The following is a 24,038-nucleotide window of genomic DNA, read 5'->3' as shown; positions in this document are numbered from 1 at the left end:
TGAACCCTTGTGCCACAGCCAACATCAGAGAGCATTTCTTCTTTGTGAAGCCTCACTCCCGACTTGGTTTCTACAGTAATATCCTGGTGTGGTCCTTTCACACTTATATAAAGAGAAACCCATTTCAAACTTTGGCAAAAATTATATATTATGATTACATAGTGTATTAGAAAATGTAAAGGCAAAGGCTACGGCTAAGTTGCACTATCATCTGGAACAGCCATTGAAAAGTCTTTAAGATCAAGCCTATCAGAGCTTGTCTGTCTGTTTCTCAGCTGCTTCACGCACACAGCCACTATCTTGGTATGTTCAGGGTGTTGTGAAAAGATACCTTATACTGGGTCACTTATAAACAACAGAAATTTCTTTCTCATAGTCCTGGGGGCTAGAAGTCCAAGGTCAAGATGCTGGCAGATTCGGCATCTGGTGAGGGCCATTGCTTGGTTAATGCATTGTGTCTTCTAGCTGTGTCCCCACATGGAGGTGGGGAGATGGGTCTCTCTGGAATCTCTTTCATAAGGGCATTAATTTTATTTATTAATATGGGGGAAGGGGGACACACAAACATTCACATACAGTTTTAAGGTTTACAACTTCCCAATTCTGCCACAGCCAGAGGTTATCTCTGAACACCACTAACAAATTCCTGGAAGATAGACTCTCCGTCTCAGTATCTATCCCCATCTTTGCCTGGGGCAAGGTGGGAAGGACTGGGGACACTCTGAGGAAAGGGGTGATGATGTGGGCTGGGCAAACAGGCCCAGTGGTATTTACAGCAAGGCCTCTTCTCTGTGAGATTTCGAGCCTGGTGCTCCTTTTCACTGCACCCTGCAGACTGTCTTCACTTCTCATGTTCACCTGTGCTCAGTGCCACCAAGTCCCGAGTGACTGTATTTCTGCACTGCCTCTCTCATCTGTTTCCTTCTTTCCTTCCTGCCAATGCTACTGTCATTTTATAGACTCAAAGGCTATTAGAGGTAGAAATGGTTTCTGGGCTGTCAGTGGAAAATAAATTTATCTTTTCATACCAGCTCGCCATCAGTGTGTTAGATTGAACTGGATGCCACGTTCGGGCACAGTGTGAAAGGCTGTTACAAGTGACTGATGTCTGCCATGGGAGCAGGCAACAGAGTGGCAGCACACGTCCGGTACGGAGGCTTTTGACTCTTGTTCAACCTCATTGATTTACAAGTGAGGATTCTGAAGGCCTCTAGAAATGAGGCAAATGTGTCCACTGTTAAAACAGTAGTTAACGGCAGGGGCTGGATAACCCAATTACTATTACTAGTGCTCTTTCCAAGGCATCTTACTATTTTATTCTTGCGAAGCAGATATATCTAAAATAAGGAGAGAGGTTTCCAAGAGCCTGGCACAGTCTACTTTTCAGCCACGACTTAATTTAGGTGATCACACCTGGAAGTCAGTATGGCACACGGACACAGCCTTATACGATGACACTTAACAAACCTATCAATAAAGTGTTATCTGTAGTTTGAAAACACCAACTGCCTAAGAACTTAATTATGTAATGTGGATGCCACATTAACTACAACAAACTCTGTACGCGTGAAGACAATGTCATTTTACATTCATTGCGAGTTTACTATATGCCAAGTACTTTTTAAAGTATTTGTTAATATATATAAACTCATTTAGTTTTGGTGGCAAACCAATTCATTAGTTAATTATAAAATCAGTTATAATTTTCCCTATTTCCACAGTGGATGAAACTCTGAGAAGTTAAGTAACATGCACAACATCACTCAGGAAAGAAGTCGTACGGCTCAAATACAAATGCAAAGACATATGCTTCTAGTATCCAAGCTCTTAAAAGTAGTCCCTGTGGCTTGTCCCCTCTCAGTTGTATGACCAAGCCTAACTATGACTATGCAGGGCAAAGTGCTGAACAAACATTTGTCATGTTGCTGTAAAGTAATGAGACTGCTATCCATAATTCACCACATGTTGGTTTCATAATTCTAGTGTTAGATTTCCATATGCTTTCTTAGAATATTCTACCTCAGTGTGAATAAAATTTATAGGTTTTTAAAATACTTGTACATTTTTATAAGAAGGTCAAGAAGCTAGAAACAAAGTCACTCGCAGATGACAGACAATAGTAAGACCAGAATATAAAGTGCTAACAACACTAAAGCTGGGCTTCAGGTTCTCCAGGTCAATGATGAAACTCTACTTCATCCTCTAGTAGCTTTTCAAGTGTAATCTTTCAGTGATTTGACAGAAAAGTACTTCCAGGGCATCTGCTTTAAAAGACTGGGAAATAGCAAAATAAATGAGACTGATAAGGGCTGAGTTATGAAGCACATTGAGTGCCAGTCGACAGTCATTTCCACGTGACCCCCTGCTTTACATAAAACACTCCCATGTTCAGCTCCATGTGAGAGGAGGGGGCCACCGTGGACGATCTTTCAGAAGTCCTGAAATGGTTCTGGTAATTCAATGCCACACAAATCTCTCTTCAAAACCCCTATTGCTTTTAGAATTATTAAATAATCAAACTCAGTTAGGTCAAAAGCATTGCAAAACAAGCAAAAAACTAGCTAAAGTCAGACTTGACTACTGTAAAAAACCGCTGGATCTCTTAACATTTTGGTCTAGTGAAAAGATCACCGCGCGAGGAGTCAGTGGCCCTTGGTTCTGCCAGCCAGCTTCACTCCCTTCAGAGAGCTCAATCTTCCTACTTGTAGCCTGAGAGTGCACCTTGTTATGTTTCCTAAGACTACCATAACAAGGTGCCACTAACTGGGTGCCTTAACACGATGGAAGTTTGTTCTTATAGGGCTCTGGAGGCTAAAAGTCTGAAATCAAGGTGTCGGCAGGGCCATGTTCTGTTTGAAGGCTCAAGGGGGAGAGTCCATCCTTGTTTCTTCCTTGCTTTTGGTGGTTGCGGGCAATCCTCGGACACTCCTTGGTTTATGGCAGCATAACTCCTAGCTCTCCCGCGTCTTCACATGCCGTGTCCCCTGTGTCTCTCTCTCTGCGTCCAAATTTCCCTCTTCTAATAAGGACACCGGACACTGAATTAGGGCACACCTGAATCCAATATGACCCCATTCTGCAAAGACCTTGTTTCAAAAAAAGGTCACATTCATGGGCACAGGAGTATAGGGACTTCAAACATGTCATTTTAGGGGACAGAATTCAACCCATAATTCCTCTGTAAAACAGAGCATGTGAACATAATCATCTGAAAGATTTCCCTGAGCTTCAAAGTTCTAGGATCAGTAGCATGTTTATTGAGTTTGCTCACATTTTTCAAATTCAATAGCATTTGGCTTTAGCATTATGAACCATTAATCAGACCAGCCCTAGCTCTGCACTCACTAGCTGGGCGACCTTGGGCCGGTCACCGAGGTGCCCCGAGTCCCAGTTTCTTCCCAGGATTGTGGTGAGAGCTGAAAGAGCTAATGCAGGAGAACACCAGCATGGCTCAGGGCACAGAGCAGACCTCTGCCTTCCCACCTTCCCGTCAACCCGGGAGGGAACGGCACACACCCAGGAAGGCCCAAGGGTCTCCCTAACAATGAACTGGAAGAATGAAAAGAGGCAGGCTCTGGTTTCAATTAAAATTCACTGTTTCTCCTAGAACAGAAGAAAGTAATAAAGCAATGTAGTATATCATTGCAATGGGATTAATAGCCAGATAGAAGAAATAGAAGAGAAATTTATAACCTTAATCAATCAATATCTCTTTCTACACACACACATACACACACCTCCATCATCTGCTCTATTTACATGACTCTATCACCTCCCAAATAATTCTCAGTAATTTCCAGTAGCAGCTATGTCAGCAGCTGAGCTCCAGGGGCAGGCTGGATATTCAGGAAGACCGCCCCTCCTCCTCACCCTCAGGAGGGTTAGCAGGACATAGGAGCAGCTTGGAAGCCAGGCAAAACCATGAGCCACAGGGAACAACCAGCACCCTGACCCTCCAGGAGGCGCCTCTGCATCGCCTGCAAGCCCAGGGTAGGTTCCAGCCAAGGAGCAGCAGCATCATTTCTCTTCTCTCCAGCGTATACCTGCTCAATCTTCGTTCCCTTTTACTGAAGTTCCCCATCCCTGCCTGTAATTCAGTTTTATAAAATAAGCCCCTGAAAAACTGTTTTTCCAAGCAACAGTCCTATTAACTCAAAAACCGGAATCTCACAAATTGGATAAAACGCATGATGTTGCCTCACTAGCAGCCAGGTCTATTGAAACTTGACGTCATTTGGGAGGAAAAGTTCCCTTCCGATTACTGATGGTAACACCAGTTCCCACTCAGCAAAGTCTTTTCAGTCCTATGATGTATCCAGACCAGGTGGTCTGGGACACTTATTTAAGTCCCCATGCATCTACCACTTCCTGGGGCTTGTGAGTGCCACATTGATACAAGGGAGGCCAAGATGCTCAGAGGCCATTAGTCTAGATACATGGCTGCACAGTCCCCAACCAAGGTCAAAGGATTTTTTTTTCTTTCGTTTTCATCATGTTTATTCCAGGTGAGAACGAATCCACATATTTATCTGTCAGAAGACTGACTTTAAGCAGGAACAGGGTTTGGAGCTGCTTTTAAGCTTTTCGAGGAAATAAATCCTGGAACCTTCAAAATCTTCTCTGCATGCTCTCTTCTGAGAATGTTATTCAAAACTGACTCTGAAGAGAATTTTATTAGCAGCAAAACCCTATCCAAATACCAAGAGTAGAGAAAAAGATAACTTCATCCATATTCATTCTGTTTGAAGTTTTGTTATTGCTTTGTTCTTTTTTTTCCCTAATAGATTTGATTTCAAGTATTCGTGGGGCCTTCAAAACACACAGAACCTAAAGTCACAGTGGAGTGAGAGGCAGCTAAGGATTTCTTCCTTCTTTTATTTTGTTAATGATATATATGTATGTGTGTAAACAGAGATATAGATATATGCGCTCACACTTTTTTTTTCAGTTAACAATACCACCACACTTCCATAACCAGTAAATCATTTTGTACAGGGTGCTTTGATTAGGGCCATATGTAAGGGAGTCCTAAAAAATATTCTGCATTAGTTCAGCGGTTCTCAATGAGCAATTTTATTCCCAGGGGAACATTTGACAATGCCTGGAGACATTCTGGCTGTTACAACCAGGAGGAGGGGTGTACTAGCATCTAGCAGAGGCCGGAGATGCTGCTAAACATCTTATAATGCACTAGACAGTCCCCTGCAACAAAGACTTTTCCATTCCAAGCTGTTAACAATACTGAGATTGAGAATCTCTGAAATTGGTACTTAGATTCACAACCATCATTTGAACAAAATGAAGCCACAGGAAGGCAGAGCCAGAGTCCACACCAGGAAAGAGCACGTTCTCCCTTCCCGTGGGCTCCCTGACCAAGCCTTCTGCACCCTGAGGCCCCCTGATCCCAGATCCCCAGCCTGCAGTTAAGAGCTGATCAGATGGGGAAACGCATAGATTCCTTAGGGACATAATGACTGTGCAGAAAGTTCCCTCTGTCCTTGTTCATTTGGAGCACATGCACAGGGATGCAAAGGTCACCCCTGAATTTAAATAACCCCCTATGATAAATCTGCATGAGCCCGATTTGTTCTAGGGGACTTGTTGGATTAAGCGAACACAATTTAATGTTCTATAGGACAAGGCCCCCTTTCTTAGCTGAAAGAAGGAACGAGGGTGATTTACAGTTTCATACATACTCATTCGCTACATTATCCACTTTGTGCCTGGACTTATGAATATCAACTCATCATCTAGCGGCCGTTTCTGCCCATTCAGAAGTTAGCTTTCCATGAGGAAGGAATAAAACTGACAGCAATAGGAAATTTCTATAATGTTCACTATGAAGAAAAAGCACCAGTAATCGTATGTATCCTTGTCCCTCACTTTGTGTGTTTTTTCTTTTTAATCTCTGCTTTAATACATGATGTAATATATCCCTCTGTCTTCCATGAAAAGATATTTTCTAAGCACATCACCACCAAATGGGGCTGTGCCTTAATCCTAAGACTCAGCTTACTTAAAATGCCAAGTTATTTTTGAGCAACACTGTCTTATGAGCCAATATTTTTTATAACAATATACTAAATATCAAATGTTTGGTTATTCATTAAAGTAGGTCTGAGTTCCACTTTAGTAATAAATTCTGCTTAATTCTATAAATTTGGAGACAATACAGTTTTATCTAAATATAATATAACCCATATTATTTAATCAGCCACAAGCCCTAGTTCTGATATTTTGCTCATGAACCATTAGAGAGACAGCATTTTCCTTTTTTTTCCTTTTCATATCATAAAACAGGAAACATAAGCAAGGATATGAAAGATGGCTGGGGGTGATGGCAGAGAGATCACTCTGAGTTCATAGTCAAACCTCAAAACTCTGGTGCTATCCAGCAAGAGCGTATGATGAATTATAATGCTGGGTACCCTGTCCTCAGGTGCATCGCTCAGCACGTGGGGCCTCCCTCTTTTGTTTCTCTTTGGATACTAAAGTCTAGAGTCTTATTCACCAGGCTTTCAGGGCAGCAACATTAGCATCGTCTGGGAACTTGTTAGAAAAGCAAATCATTGGGCTCTACCTCAGGTATCTCTAGTCTAACAAGCTTGCTCCGTGACTACTATCGTGCTGAAGTGTGGTCTAGATTTCTCCATTACCTCTTCTATGAACACTTACCCACTATGTCTTATACCATTTACCAAAGGCAAGCTCAAATTATTTACAGTTGATATAAAAATGAAGGATATCCAATATTTTCATAAAGCATTCTCCTGTTTTAACATGCAAAACTATCCAGCCCCAGGGGAACGAATAGTTACGGGGAGAATTTGAGGTATCAAAGTGTATCTGCAGCAGATACACTTTGGAAGAAGAGCTCTTCCTCTCAGCTCATCTAGTGGGAAGACAGCTGGTCTACCTATACGTAAAGTAGACTTTGGTTGGGTTTATACCAAGATGCTCACAGAAAGGAAAAAAAAAAGAAGCTGAGCTTCACCATCACTCAAATACAGGTGAAGATGCCAGTGTGCCAGTGTCAGAGCCAAAGGGAGATATTGCAACTGCAGGAGGGTGTTTAGAAAGCCACGGCCCAGACAACCAGCCATCAGGAGGTCCGGCGTACCCAAGGACTGCTTTCACAGACGCGGGCTCTCAACACAGCATATGCTGATCTCGGATTTATGTTTAACAGAAGCAAAGGAAAGAGTAAAGGGATCTCTCTTACGTATGTTTTCCCCTCTCAAATAATTATTTCAAGTAGGCCTCTCAGAAGGAAGATATAAAAATACATACTTTAATACATTTTAAAAATGCACAAAGAAAGATATTAGCAAACCAAAAAGAACGGTGTGCCTATTCACTACTCTAATAATATCTTACTATACTCCAGACATTTATGAGTCTTTTAAAATTTCTTTGCTAATGATATAAGGCCTTTCAAACTAGCTCCAGTAGCAACAGATGGGTTTCAAGGTCAGCTTAGCTTGTTTCTGTTCCCTGGGGAGTCTTCTGGCGTTCTCTCTGCAGACAGACCCAGGCTTCAGGGCCCACCTCGGCTCTGCGGAGTCCTTGCCCCAGCCCCTCTTACTCCAGCTGCACTGATCTCCACCCTACTCAGACGGGTTACCTTGTCCACAGCTTATATGCCACAGAGTTTGGCCATTTATTTATAAACTGCCTCACGTTCTTGCTAAAGTACATTGTATGTGTGATTCCTATTTTTTCCCATGAGACTAAATCCCCTGAGTGCTAAAACTATCTTATACTTGTTATATCATCCCTCCTGCCAACACCTGGGGTCTAGAACAGCAGCGATACAAAGTAGTGCACAATACATTTTATGAAACTGAAGGGAAGGTTCCCATGCTACATGTTAACTAATAAGAGGAGACACTGCTGTCTTCCAAGTACACCTTCCTCAAAAGAGAGTGAAGTTGTATGCTTGTAACTTACACAAACTTTATTCCAGTGGGGAATATGGGATGACTAACAATAACAACAACCAACATTTATCAAGTGTTTTACTAAATGCTAGCACTGTGCTAAGTGGACCCCAAGCTATAGACATGACTAAAACAGACATTCTGTAACCCGGAAGAACTTCCTATACCTGTTCCCCAATTCAGCCTGGATGACCAATGTGTGGCCAGGTTGGATTTTGTTACAAGAGCTGGAAGGAAGCATTTGAGTCCCCATCACCCAAAGAGGCAAGTGAACACCAGCCTGCTGGGTGACTTCTGTTCAGAACACAAAGGTAGGGCTCCAGTTAATGACCAGGAAAGGCGTGTACATGCAAGGAATCTACATTTGATTGAATTCAACTGCTCATCCTGGAATTAATCAAAGGTCCTCTTTACAGGTCAGAAAGGATTTCATAGCACTACAGCTTTTGTTTTTCTTCTTAAACCACAGGAATTACTGAAGAAGGTCCATAGACTACTGATACTAAATGATTTTAAATCTCATAGAAACAAATAAGCAAGCAAACAGTTCTCTGAGTAGAGAACAGAGTGTTCAAAACAGAAATCTCTCTCCCTTCCTGGGTCCAGGACATCTGTTATCTGCTGCAAGCTGTATTAGAATTGATATTATCTGACTTTGCATTAATCATTTTAATCTTTATTTATTATGTAGCACATTGCCAAAACAAAACTCTATAAATTTCAGCTCTACCACAGAGGAAGGAATGATAGGTCCATTTAAAAGAGACTACATTCAATTTTTAGTTGAAAAAATCTAAAGCACAAATCTTTCATTACTAAGAAATATTACATTAACATAACTATTTCAGACAAATGACTTTAGAGACACAGGAAGAAATGTCAAAAATTAAACTTTTTTTTTTTAAATACTCACCAGAGGATATGTTTATTGATCTGAGACAGAGAGGAAGGGAAGGAGGAGAGTGAGAGAGAAAGACAAACAGAGAGACAGGCAGAAAGACAAACATTGACCAGTTGCCTCCAATATGCACCCTGACTGGGAATTGAACCCACATCCTTTTGGTGTACGGGATGATGATCCAACCAACTAAGCCTCTTGGCCAGGGCTGAAGTGCCTCTTCAGACGGTTGAGCTGGCCAAAAGTTGCTCCATAGGCATCTTGGTACTTAGAACAACAAGCTTAACAAAATGACACTAGGCTTGTGGTTCTGTGAATCACAATAGAAATAGACATAATAAAAAGATGATTCTTACAGAGCTTTTTAGTTTATCAATAGCCTTCACACCTGTCATGGCATTCAGTCTTTCATGAGGAACCCTGTGAAGTAAATAAGGTTATTCTCATTTTCCAGATAAGAATCTGAGGTCTAAGGAGATTAAACGACATGCCGGTAAGGTAATCAGAGTTAAAGCTATCAACCTGCACTGCAGAACTTCAGTGTGCCAGGCACTGTGCAAAGCACTTCACACTAGGACTTCTATATTCCTTGCAACAATCCTTTCTCACTGAACACTGACATTCAGAGAGTTCTGTAATTTCCCCAAGTTCACAAAGCTGGTGAAGCGGTCTGATGTAGTCTATGTTTCCCTGTTTCTCAGATAAGAAGTGCAGTGCAAGGATTTAAAACACAAAACTTCTGACCTCTTCGATGAAGCATACCTTGACCATCACTCTCGCCAAACTTATGAGTGAAATTTCTTTACCATAATCTGTTATTGCATTCTTTTATTGTATTATATTCGTTAATCATTTTAATTTCACTTTCCCTCAGTCCCTGAAAACAAAACAGACCATATTTTACATTTATAACTATAGTTATTTGCTCTTGTTTGTAAACTACTAGGCACAACACATGCTTGGTGAGGGAACAAATGAATAAACAATATCCAGTGTTTTCTTATCATGTGTCTGAAAATTACAAAGCATGCTATATATTTATTGTAGGCAATTTAAAAAGTTACTCTAAAATATCATTTCTGGTACAAATGCGTTTAAAAAAATCTGTGGCAAGAACAGAAAAATTATAAATATGGTCACAGCTCTTATTAGGTAAGATAGGTCAAATCGTGGTAATACAATATTTTCTTAACATTCATGTGCAAACTTTTAAAAGTTACATAAAAGACAGCTTCAGTTAAATGAGTCTATATGATCTTCTCTGCTCATAATGTACCATCTATATTCTTCAAATCCAACCCAAATTCTTCCCTGTGACATTTATGCTTCCTTAATCTCAGCTGAAAGTGTCTGTCTTTTAACTTATGAAGAGGGTGCTGGGCTCACTGTTAATAATCAAGCGGCAGTGAAATTAGATTCCACAGGGGCTGTAAAATGTAAAGATGTCTGTATCCTCAGCTTCTTTACTATGACATTTTTTGTCATTGTCCTCTCTCTCCACTTCCTAAAGTTTCTGAATGCATTTCTCTGTCACCATATTACCCGGAGCTCTTTGTTATAGGACAACAGTGAATCAGGAGGGACTTCCTAACTCAGCTCAGGGGTTCTTGGTTTGCAGGAGCAGTTTTCCCTACTTAATGGGGCTCTGACAAGTTGGGCTAGATGCCCAATCTCTGAGGGTTCTCCTTCAAGTTCAAGCAGGCCCCCATCAGACACTGAGAGCTGATGCCCACTCTTTCTCTTACAACGAAATGCAATTCAAATCCTGACTCAACACTGTTAGAATGCTAAACTCTGCTTAACAAAATGACTGACTCATACACAGTTAGAGAAAATCAATAGTTTCCAAAATATTTGGTGTTCTCTTCAAATTATGTTAATGAGAACCTCGTATTTATAAAATGCTTGGGGCCAGCTGTATGCTTCTACTTTAACAAACATAGGCAGGAGAAATAACGATCAATGCCATCAGCAGTTTGTGGGAAACCTGAGCGTGTCCACACCAACAAACATCAACCTACCCTAACATCTGACCACTCTCAACTCACTTGCCCAGGGTGAGAGAGCAGTAGCACCATTTTATTTACATTCTTCTAAATTTCAAATAAGTAAAACTTTATCGTTCACAACTCTCACGGCGTGTTTTACTCCCTTGTTAATGTCTAGAAGAGGCAAATCACAAGAAAGCAATAAACTGAGAGTTAATCTACAAAGCATTTTTCCAGTGTATGTACTTGTCTCAGATTGCATTCAACCCAACTCTACACTGGCCTTTTCTGATCCTTATTCAAGAAATTAAGTTTTCATTATAATCTCTAGAAATTTTTTTGAGCAAAATACCAGAAAATAAAAATTATGTATACTTTATGTAAAGATTGAGATATCAGAAGTTCTTCTAAACATTGACACTTCATTGATGGGTAGGTAGAGGAATCATAGAAATTTGGGGGCTCAAAGTAAAAGCTTTAAGAAGAGTATTTACAGCAAGCTGGACTGAGACCCAGCAAGGGAGAAACCGTGAGAAGGGGGTGTGTCACAAAACCAGCTCACCCATAGACAGGCTACTCTCTCCCAAGAAACAGAAAGGCAGCAGTTGGCCCTTTGAGTATCCTGGGTGACCACTGTTTGTTATTTTGAGTAATGCAAATCTAAGGCTTTCTATGAAAGCCTCTACTTTTTATTGGGTGACTGCATCTTTGTATTAGTTGAAATTAAAGCATACCGACCAGACAAGTAGAACGCTCAGCTTTTCAGAAACTACCCCTAGAAAGGAGGACACTGTTCTCCACACAATACAATAAATAAGGGGATAAATACAATATGTAAGCAAGGGTCAGGCTGATGGATTTAACAGCTGGACTACCAATTTTAAAAAGTCATATGAGCATTCCCTTACCTGTTTTGATATTGATGGCAAAAAAATTCTGAGGATTCCCACTTGTAATCCTGTATGTCAGTTTTTCATTGGAACTAGAGTCAGGATCCTCAGCCTGGATCTGAATGACAGACACATCCTTTGGAGAGTTTTCCATGACAACTGGATAATAAATAGGCTCCGAGGTCAGCGGTGCATTGTCATTCACATCCTCAATTTCAATGTAGACCTCAATAGTGGAATAGAGTGGAACAACGCCCCGATCTGTGGCATACACTGTCAGCCAGTAGGACCCTGTTGTCTCTCGATCAAGAATGTCTGCAGTAGAAATGACTCCTAAGAGAAAACAGAGGGAGAATGATTGCTACTGTGAAACTGAAAGACATTATGTAAATCATCCCGAATTCAGGAGGGCTGTGCTAAGTAATCTTGGCATATTAAAAAAATCCATGATATGAAATTACATTAAGATGTTTCTCCTTACGTAAAAAAACAACTATTTTTTTGTAAAACCATATTAAATAGTACTCCTACCATTTGAGAATTATAATTAGATTCACAAATACTTTGAATTGTAGGGACAGGCAGAATCTCAATACATCAATACACAATACGGAAAAGATAATAGGAAGCAACGAGAAGAGAGTAGGGCAGAGGTCAAAACACTTCCCATGTTGCAGGGGAAATTAGAGCAATATCAGGTCAATATCTCCATTTGACCTGATATTGAATTGATTTCCTTTGCAACAGAAAGCTCTCTCAGGGTGAATTATTTCATGTGTTCATTCACAAAACTAAAAAAGGCCTTTCAAATATTCTTCTGCCTGTTAGGATAAAAACTACTTGGCATGCAAAGATGTAAGCCTTTTTCATACTGCTTCCCCTAACATCAAATGCCACAGTTATTCCAAACAATCAGCAAGGAAGCCATACCAACACACTTTCTGAATAAGCACTGTCCCCTTGAAGAACTCTACAGAGAGCCGTAAATAAACTCAGAGTTACTTTGAGAGATACTCACGGACAATCATCCAGCATTAGGAGCAGAAAAATGCCCCATCTTTTCCCTCCCACCTTTCTCATTTTATGGTGGAAACACGTGCCAACCAGGAAATCAGACGTCTGCCGGAAGAGACAGAGGAGATACAGTGCTCTTCAGGGTCTTTACAGCCCTCACCCAGTCGCCAGGCTGCAGACACTTAACTACAGAAATAGGAACATACGCGTGTCCACTGTGATGGGGAACTCTGGGCTCAGCTGAGAAAAACTCTAAAGCAGTCAGTATTTTCAAGGAACGCATGGGATTCATGTTATACCCTAAAAGACACCCATGGAAGGAGTCAGAAACAGTCCTTCAGTTCTGACCTGGGTCCTCTATCTTCTGTATTCCCAACGCACCTTGGAATATATTAGGCACACGATTTGCCCCACAGACCCTGCATAAGCAAATTGCCAAGTACAGCAACTAAGAGGGAGGAGGGCATCTGCCCAGAAATAATTAGGCTGAAATACTCATTTGCCTAAAACTCAGAGCAGCTAAACTCTTCAAAGGAAATAATCCATCTGATGTTGACATTGCAGCTCCAAAGCTGTCCACCAAAGAGCCTGCACCGTGTTATGCCATGGGACAAAAGATAACATTAAATATTCTCAGTGGAAATATGTAAAACACAATGGGTTCCTATAGATTTATGGATGGCACCTAAAAGTCAGAAATGCTAACATGGCATTAGAAGAGTAGATTCTAGATATTAGATAAAGAAGAAAAACAGGAGAATAAAAAAATAATGATTGCAAACATGAGGCTACGTGCCCACTGATAGAATGAATAATAGGCAGCCATATAAACTAAGCCAAGGCAGGGTGGAATGCCAGCATGACATTAAGGTCCAAGAGAGCCGGCCAGGTGTGAGAACATCTGCAAGTACAGGGCACAGATCCATCAGAAAACCACGGCTAGCTTAGTGGAATGCTTGCAGCAGTGAGAGCCACGTGCCTCCATGCAGACATGGGCTGTGCTACTACCCGGGAACCTGGAGCTTTTCAAGTCAGAGGATGGTCAAGTGATGGGGAATAAACTTGACTCTGAACTGAAGACAAAGAGTAGGTAGGCAGGGTCTAGGGTGCAGGACATGGTTTGCAAAAAATGCTCTAAAGGCACTGGAAAGGACCTCTTGAATGAGAGCTGTCCATTTAACTTATGAGCATCTAGTGTACCCTGTGCTGGACACCTCAGGAACAGAAGTGAGAGAGGATCTCTGTTTTCAAGAGACTCACAGTCTTTGTGACTAGACAGATCTTGAATGAGATCTGCACTGAGTGGTTAACTGCACAGCTAACAGCCAAGAGGACCCAGCCTCATGTGGCTGAGATTGATACAGTGGGAAGGCAAAGCACCTAGAACTAGAAGGGATTGGGAGGCAAATGAAATAGCATTTACTGAGCATCTATGATGTGCTATGAGACTTGCAACACAACTTCCCTATAATGTGTATTTTATAATTCTCTCTTACAGATGAGGGCATCATGTATGCTAAGAATTTGGCAGAATGCTTCCAATATAGTAGCTGCTGAGTATAAGATAAATCAATATGAATCAAAAGTAATACCGAAAGCCTTGTAAGTAGTAACCACACGTCAAAGCAAGGGGTAATCTTCAGGGGAGAGAAGTCTGGGATAGACTATCATGTTTGATATTTATTCCTTCTCTGGTCATGGGGCATTCTTGCACAGTCTTTGCAACTTGCCCATGACATACCCTTTCATAAAAATATGCTTGAGGAACAGAATAGTAAGGCCAACAAAAGGAGGACATAACTCAGTAAGCAACAGCATCAAAGAAGTTGGTAGTGTTTGTACCTTTGCACCTTGATCCACCCACCCCACATGCATTCACATGCACACAGGTTTGCAGTCACAGAATTGCTTTGGGATCCCTGGAAGTCACTTTATTCTCTTTTCTTACACCAATTAGACTGGGAGATGGTCTATTACAGACTTTGGACATTAAATGATTTTGGGAAGTCCTTGGATGAAAGGTTTCCACTAATGCATATTAAATTATATGGGTGTAATTTTACTGTATTTTTAAACAATGGATCAGAAATGTCCTCTAGAAATCAGAATTTTCTTATTAAGATAAACTATGTCTATGACTATATTTCTACACATTAACTAGAAGTGTGAAAGCGTATTGTGGAACAACAGTATTCAGGCATCAGTCTCATGATCCAAAAACTTGAGGACAAATTTAAAAGAGTGCCTGAAATGTGTTAACAGTCATTTTAAGATTCACCTAAGGCTAGTCCATATTAACCATATTACTACAATCAATATCCAGTGAAAGTACTTCCTCACTTTCTTCTCTGCTCTTACTGGTCACAAATGAAATCGTAAATTCACATTACCTTTACCATGAAGCAAAAACTCAATTTCAAAGTTGCCCAAGTGTTGTCAGAATCATATCATGAGCCCTTAGGTTTGTAACAACCATCATGCATTCTTTATTACTTATTTAATTGAGGCAAAATTGACATACAATAAACTATACCTGTTTAAACAATTTGGTAGGTTCTGATACCTGTGAAACCATTAACACAATCAAGATAACAAACATTACCATTATCCTTAAAAGTACCCTCCTTCTCATTTTTAATCCCAATAATAAAAGTTCCCAATTCTCCCTACTGCCAGGTATCAGATTAGCTTCCTGTCACCACACTAATTTTCACATTCTACAATTTTATAGAAAGAGAATCATACTGATGTACTCTTTTTGTTTGGCTTCTTTCAGTCAGAATAGTTATTTTGAGATTCACACACATTGTATATAACAATGCATCATCCCTTTTCCATTTTATTTCTAAGAAGTAGGCCATTGTATGAATATAGCACAATTTTTAAAAAAAATATTGATTAGTTCAGGGACATTTAGGTTGCTTTCAGTTTTTAGATGTTACAAATAAAGCTTCATGAATGTTTATACACAAGTATTCTATGGAAATACTTTCATTACTCTTGAGTACCTGGGAGTAGAATGGCTGTATCACATGGCAGGTCTATGTCTGTACCATTTTACTTTCCCACTAGCAGTAAATGTGGAGCGTTCCCGTTGTTCCACATTCTCACTTGTGACATGGCCTTAACTTTAGACATTCTACTGGGTATGTAGAGGCATCTTGAAGTTTTAATTTGCATCTTCCTGATAGTATTGAACATCTTTAAAAGTACTTATTACCACTGCATATCTTATTTGGTTAAATATTCACATTGTTTATCTACTTTTAAAATTGGGTTGTTTTCTTTTTAAGTTTTGGAAGTTCTTTATATATGTGGATAAAACTCCTTTTTCAGATAAGTGACTTGCAGATATATTCCTCCAGTATGTGACTTGTTTTTCATTCTCTTAATAATATCTTTTGGAGGACAGAAACTTTTAATTCTGATAATATGCAAGTTATTAATTTTTCTTTTGATGTCAGAGGAAAGAGGGAGAAGGGTGGAAAGGAGGGGAAGGGAGTAGTCAAAGAACATGTCTGAGTGACCCATGGACATGGACCACAGAGTGGGGATGGGCTGTGGGGGGTCAGGGTGGGCTTGGCAGAGGAGGGCAAAGGGGAAAAAATTAGGACAACTATAACAGAATAAACAAGAATAGAATAAAATTTAAAACAATCTCTACCTAATTCAAGGTCACAAAGGTTTTCTCCTACATTTTCTCCTAGAATTTAATAATCTTAGGTTTTATATTTATATCTGTGATCAATTTTGAGTTAATGTTTGCATATAGTTCAAGGTATGGGTCTAAGTTTTTTTTGTATGTAGATATTCATTGTTCCACCCCCGCTTGTTGAAAAGACTACCTTTCTTGTCTGAATTGCCTTTGTATTGCTGTCAAAAATCAATTGATCATATACATATGAGTCTATTTCTGAACTCTTCTTTCTGTTCCATTGATCTATTTGTCTATCTTTACACTGATACCACTCTGTGTTAATGTATCTTCATAGTAAGTCTTAAAATCAGGCAGTGTAAGTCTTGTTATTATGCTCTTTTTTTTCCAATTTGTTAGGGCTATTCTAGATTCTCCATGTTGTTAACTGGATAAATTATAGAATCAGTCTTAGAATCCATCTAAAATTTAGAAAGATCTACTATGATCTTGACTGGGATGGCATTGACTATAGATAATTTTATACAGAACTGACATCTTAACAACTTTGAGTCTATTGATCCTTAAATCTCTCCATTTATTTATGTTTTATTTCTTTAAACAATGCTTTCTAGTTCTAGTATGCAGATCTTACACATCTTTTGTCAAATTCATTCCTAAGTATTTCATGTTATCCAATGACATTATTATTTTAATTTCAATTGTTGGTTGTAAGTATATTAAATATAACTGATTTTGGTATGTCAATCTTATATCCTGTAGCCTTGTTAAACTTACTTCTTAGCTGTAACAGAATTTTTACAAATCCCGTGGAGTTTTCTACATAGATGGCATATGATCTCTAAATAGGGACAGTTTTACAACCACCATCATTACTACCATCATCTCCACACCCATGCATTATGCGCCTGGTACTATAGGAGGCACAATAAATGCATTCTTCATTATATTTTCTAAATCCCTGATTTAACCAGAAAATATTTATTAGTGCCAAGCACTCCTGAGGTAGTTACTGTTTTTATCCCCATACTACAGATAAGAAAACAGAGATTAGGTTAAGTAACTTGCCAATGATCACTCAACCAGTAAACAGAAGATGAAGTGCTCAAACACTGGTCTGTCAAACTTAAGACCAGTTGTTAACTAAAACACTATTAATCCATATAGCTATCAAACTTGCATAGTATTTTGTGCCCAAAGAAACTTTCCCTCCTCTCATAGAGAAGTGTCATTAATTGGGCAAACAATATTAAATAAATACTATATTTTCCTACATGAGTTCTTCATATTGACTGTAGAAATAATCATAAGATACTTCTGGGAGTATTTGTAGAATATCAAAAAATAAATAAAATAGTACTGATCCTCTGCAAAGAGAGTTTGTTTTGATTTGTAAAAATATGCAGAATAGAATGTTTTTGACATATTCTTGGTTCATTACCCAACACAGTGCTGGAGTGTTGATCTCCAGAAAGGAGCCTCCTTCCATGTGCCTGTTACAGACAGTAGGCAAGTAGGCTCTATAAGGAGAGTCCCTGCTTAATCATGATAGTCTCCCTGCCAACAACAGTGTCTGGCATATAGCTGGCACTCAATAAATCTGTTTTCATGAATGAAGTCAGTCAGTCCTGACACCAACTCAGCAGTCTGTTAGTTTACATCAGTGATGAGATGAAGTCAGCCTCACTCAAATCAGACCTGGATGGGACTTCAAAGATCACTATGTATAATCAACCCTCTAATGAAAGCATTTCCTCCCACAGCATCCTTGACCAGGCACCCAACCTCTGCTCTGAGTCTGGTGACAGGATCCCTCTCTCTTTACTAGGGTACTCCAGCTAATGTGAACTTCTTCACACTGAGGCAAAATTTTGGTCTTTCTCATTTGGTATGCTATTTCTACTGGCACATCCCACCTCACTCTCTCTCTCTCTCTCTCTCTCTCACACACACACACATACACACACACCCACACACCCACACACGGCAGAATAAAACAGAACAGGTCTGCAAACCACTGTTCACTGTGACAGCTCTTTAAATATCAGAAGATGACTTTCTCTTTCCAGGGCTTTTCCTCTCCAGTCTAAGAATTCCGACCTTATATGCTATGTAGGCTTCTAGTCTTTTCTTCCTCCTCAAGTCATCTCTGTCTCTGAATCAGCAGCGTATGGCCTTTGTCCATTCACAACTGTGTATTGAGTAGGGGGTGAAAATGGGTGAGTAATATATCTTATTAAAAAATAAACCATTCACAGTGAGTTTGTAGCATGTTCCAGGGAGTGCTGCTCAGTGAAAAAACTCAGGGGGAGTATCCAGATGTGGACTCCTGCTGCCGTCACACCCTCACCTGTCACAGAAATGCTCAAAGGGGATTCAGTTGAGATGCTCGGATTTTATGCTGATACTTATGAAGCTGTCATTTAAAAATTCTTTAGAAATACATTTGAGATTTTTTTATAGCCTGTTTTGGAGATTTGCTTATGTTTATAAATTTTTTTTCCTGTTTCATCTTTATTTGCTGTATAAAAAAGGCAATAGCAGACCAGAATCTTTTGTGCATCTTAATATTTCATTGTATAAGCACATACACAAAGAGTATGAGCGTATGTACTTATATGTGTATGTATGCAAGTGTGCATGCATTTATAAGAACTGTGCACAGCTTCAACTGGAATTAGTTGATCCCAGCATGGAGCACATGCTAGCTACAATTGTTCTTCTTCATTCAAAAACAAGTAGTAGAGAAAAATAAGTACATTGCTCTCATCAAATAGGCTTTAAATATTTGAGAGGAAATGGAAGTGTATGGAGTTGTTCTCAGTCAGATGGCTATTATATGATGGGGTATTCACTTTATCTGTTTTCCAGTCATATCCCAAGTCTCAATGACATCTTGCGCCCAGAGAATGACACCCAAGCACCCACAACAGTGCTAAAACAACCTGTCAACAAATAGTTCAAGGAATCCTTTGGGGGTCATGTGCTTACAACACAATGAAAATCACCCTACAGAGATAAGCATTATGGATTCTGAGGCAGCTAACAAAAGACAACACAACTTTAAAAACACCCTGACAGCATTTTCTTTGTAGATACTCTTAACACAGTCTATTTACTTGTGCATATCTGTTTAATTTTTATTTCAGTGAGTCAAAGCATTAACTATTAATTCTCAGTGCATTTACAATACTTGTTACCTTTCTATTTTGAAATCACTATAAATTCACGGGAAAGTGCAAAGACGTGTACAGGGATTCCCATGCACCCTTCAGCCAGCATCCCCCAGTGCTGACATCGAAGTGCATTTTTAAATTGCTGAGAGTACTTCCTGGTCCCTGCAACCACTTTGGCCAACCCTGGCTTGCCTTCAGCAGGATCACACAATAACTATTTTACTTTCTTTGTTTATTAATCCCTGGGCTCTTAATGCTTAACAGGGATCACTGTTGTGACCAGAGTGATCGCAGTTAAGAAAGAATGGGGATTTTTTCATTCTCATAATCCCAACCAGGGTCCCTCCACACAGTCCTATGGTCACATCTGTAACAGCTGCCAGTTTGAAATACACGACATGACTGAAATGAGCTGAAATGGAAGGAGCCAACATGAGTAGATAAATTGTGGATGAATAGGATCTTAACTTAGATGTTTAAATTATTCAAATACATTTCGATGTACACATATTATATAAGCGTATACCTTTATATACTTCATATATCACATATTTGATATGTATTTAAATATATACTTTAATGTACTTTTTTAATTGTCAATTTTAAGTGAATCACCCAGCTAATCAAGTGACAAAAGTCAAGCCTGGAATCTGGAGCAGTGAACAGAAGTCACAGACTCTTTTCATTACAGGAGTTGCCTGCTGATCTATCCACATGTGTCCATTATCATGAAAAAGAAGGCAATTCCATGCCCACGGGCTCCTCACAGTGGGCTGTTATCAGCTATTTGGTAATAGGAAATTCAATAGTATTATTATCTTCCTCCATTTCTAAAAGTTCCTGCAATATATTATTCTGAATCCATTTTTCTATCTTCTCAGAAAATTCTCACATATTGGACTGGTTTGAGGCCAGGTGAATTGGTGGACTGAATCTTCATTATATATCCATCGCTCCTTTGCTTTTGTGCACAAAAGGCTGCACATGCTGTTCCTGTAGGCCCAGCTTCCTCCAGCTGCCTCTGTGGTTTTCAAGTTTCAAGGTTTCAGATTCAGAGAGGCCTGGCTAGGGGTTCATCCCTTCTGCCTTTATTGTATCACTTTATTTTTGTCCCTCTATCATTTGACTGGAGCTTCCTATGAGAAGGGACCATTCTGTCTTGTTTTTCTCTACTGTAGGGTGGTGACTAGAAATCTGGAACACTATAAATGTTGAATAAATAAACTGAGGAATAACATTATAACATTTGGTAAATTCAAGCAAGCTGGGATGTCTGGGTCTTTACAGACAAGCACCATAACCAATGGCTACATCAGCAAAAACCAACCAACCAAACAAAACCCAAACCTTGAGTCAACTAGGCATTTTCCTATCTTGTGATCATAAGGCAAAATGAAATGATGGATTGACCTTATCATCTATTTTAGACTTCTCTAATCTATGTGCAGAATTGATAGTCAACTGGCTTTGAAATGTAACTCTATCTGTGAATTATCCTATTTGAAGATAAGACAATTTTCTTAAAAATCAGGTCCAGGTTTGGGTTGTCACTTTGCTACCTACAATGAAGATGGTGTCACGGTAATATACTCAAGGCATAAAGCCAAGTTGCAGCCTAATGGAGCCACCAGCTGAGTCTGTCATGAACTTGGATGCGGCACTGCTCACAGGTACATACCACAGGCAGTAGGGATCTATGCCTTAAGGCCCCGGATAAAGCACCAGCAGGGTGCTTTCTCTCCCTGGGCTCTCATTCACTGATTCACATCCACCCTGGGACACTTTTGTTCCACTCTGTTCCCTCCTCTTCATGCCTACTCCTATTGATTAGATAGCTTTCAACTTTGCAGGAGGAGAAGAAAAACCCACAACACAATTGTGGGGAATAATTATGTGCTGGGATGCAAGCCACCTTCATTCCGTGTTATGTCACAAAGCTCAAAACTGTAGAGCTGTGCAGAAGATTAAGACAAAGGGCTGAAGGCTGAATTCAAGCTTTTATTTGGAGTTAATGAAAATGGACAGCTCTCCTTGCCTGTTTAGGACTGAGGAGTTCTGAATTTTGCTGCATGCTCTAAAGCCTCCCAGGCAGAGAAGGTCTGTAGGCTCAGTAAGCATACACTTGGGATTTGATGATGTTTTGAAGACAAACTTTTAGGTACTGGTTTTTAATGGACTCACCATGTATACTGTTCTCTCTCTACAGTAATTCTAGTCTGTGTAGCTGGCATCAGGCACCAACAGCCTGAAAACAGGAAGCACACAGACGGTATCAGTCTGTAAGCAATATGTCCAGCTTGCATTCAGTTTTCTTTCTTTTCTCTAACCCAGAAACAAATATTTTCTGTGGCTTGGGCTGATTTGCATCTCCACTATACCCAGCACAATGGTATGTACATACAGTAAAATGGAAAGGAAGGTTGAAATCCAAAGCAATGGAAAAAAATGCTTTCAGACAATATAGGAAACAAAGTCTAGAAGTGATTTTGTTAAGAGTCTGAAAATATGGAAGTTATTATATGAAGGGCACTAATTAGCTAAGTTATATTTTTTTATAAGAAGAAATAAGCACAAACTTCAGCACACAGGATTTAGGTTAGATATCTGGACATAGATTCTGTTGACAGTGGAAGACAAAGGAATAACTATGTAAGGGAAGATTTTTGTATTTCTGTATTTCAGTGACAGAAGATAGATGAGAGGTAGATAGATAGATGAGGGGGAAGGGAAGTGGGAAGAAGAGAGGGAGAAAGGAAGGCAGAAATTTATGAAGCAATCAAACTGGTTACCAGGTTAGTGTCTGTATTTAAAAAAAATTAAGACTTCAGTGTAGAAGAAAATAGGCAATATAAAAAAGTAAAAAATTAAAAATTCATCATCTCATAACTCAGAGATAATAACAAAGCAAATCCTTGGTGTATTGCTTTGTTCTATATTATTTTCACCCCAAAGCAGCATATTTCTCTGTAACTGTACATTATCACTTACCATTGCACACTGAACATTTTTCTATATCAATAACTATAGTTCTATATAATTCATTTTAATAACTTCCCCAGTATCCCACTAACACAATCAAATGTAAGCTTCTTATGTGCAGGAATTTTCTCTGTTATATCATTGTTGTATACCTAGAGGAATGGCTAGTATGTACTAAATGCTCAGTAAATACTTGTTAAAATACACATATGATATTTATCATTTATTTAATGAGGCCCCTCTTGCTAGGTCATTTTTTATTTTTCCCTATTATAATCATTAGTAGATGAATAACCTCATATCTATATGTATTTCCAATTATTCTTTAGGATGAATTCCTAGAAGTAAAGCTGATGGGCCAAAGGATATGTACATCTTTAAAAGCATTTGAATTATCTGCCTTCCAGAAAAGTTGCACCTATTATCACGAGCAGTTTTTGATCATATTTTGAATAAGTCTTTGTAAGATTTGTATTATTGTTGGGGAAAAAAATAAAATTTCATGACCTTCTCTCATAAATAAAAATATTTAAAACCTTCATCATTGTATTTTAATGATTTGACTAAGCAACAAACTTCTGACATAAAACTCTGTTGACAAAGACATGGTGCTGAAAATTTAGTTTCAAAGAAAAAATTCACACGCAGCACAACTTTCATTAAATAAAATTTCTCCATAAAACCAAACCCTTCAACCTTGAAAAGTGCTATGGAATTTTTAAATAAAATGTCAGAACATAACCTTTAGCTCTTCAAGTAAGAATATTTTCAGGTGGATATGCTGTCAGTAATAGTCATACTTTAATACAATATTTAGACTTATTTACTACTAACTCGGCACAAAGAGTTAGAGTTCTGGGGCCTCTCAACAGATCAGCTATAAGCAAGTCTTCATTTGGACTGGGACTTGGGAGTTTTGCTTAGAAAAGCCTTTTCACTTTGTAGAAGTTACCCTGGAAGAAAGCAAAATGGCTGGGGCCCATGTTGTGCAGAGCGCGCACATGCACACGTTCAGGAAAGTGCACGTGTTTCCTCTGTGAGCAATGCTGGGTGGTACGAAATCCAACCCCTATCCGGCACGGACCCACTTTAGCTTCTCTCCTTTTATGCTGAAATTTCGTGGGTTTTGAAAAATTTAGGGAACACTATTTTCTTTCTTTGGTTTCTCCCATATCAGAACAGGAAAACTCTAAGTTGAGCTGCCTCCACCCAAATACAGATCTCCTCCCTACCCCTCCCCACAGAGCCACAGCCTACAGCTACCTCCCAATAAAATAGAAAAAGCACACAGCTCACTCACTCTCCTCTCAAGTGAAGAAATGCACTCTGACTTCCACAGCTGACTTGATATGTACCAAGAAAATACATTTACTGAGTTTGCAGATAACTGCACATACGATGCCAAAATAGCTGAATTTATTCCCTTGGCAAAAACACATTCTAGGTGATGGAAACAAAACACAGACCAAACAAAGGAAGATGGATTGGGGTCTAAGTT

General features: G+C 39.4%; 1 protein-coding gene across 1 annotated transcript in view; it reads right to left on the bottom strand.

Annotated features, from left to right (window-relative positions):
- Window positions 1–24,038, bottom strand: part of FAT3 (FAT atypical cadherin 3) — a 629,111-nt gene that overhangs the window by 336,137 nt on the left and 268,936 nt on the right. Inside the window, exon 3 of the mRNA XM_054577438.1 lies at window positions 11,735–12,049. Coding sequence (XP_054433413.1) covers window positions 11,735–12,049 — 315 coding nt within the window. The remainder of the gene's footprint in view (window positions 1–11,734; window positions 12,050–24,038) is intronic.

The sequence above is a fragment of the Pteronotus mesoamericanus genome, unplaced genomic scaffold, assembly GCF_021234165.1.
Source record: "Pteronotus mesoamericanus isolate MK-2021 breed Mesoamerican mustached bat unplaced genomic scaffold, CSHL_Meso_final contig_43, whole genome shotgun sequence".
Taxonomy (NCBI): domain Eukaryota; kingdom Metazoa; phylum Chordata; class Mammalia; order Chiroptera; family Mormoopidae; genus Pteronotus; species Pteronotus mesoamericanus.
Note: the sequence above shows the minus strand (reverse complement) of the source record. Positions and strands in the feature narration are given on the sequence as shown.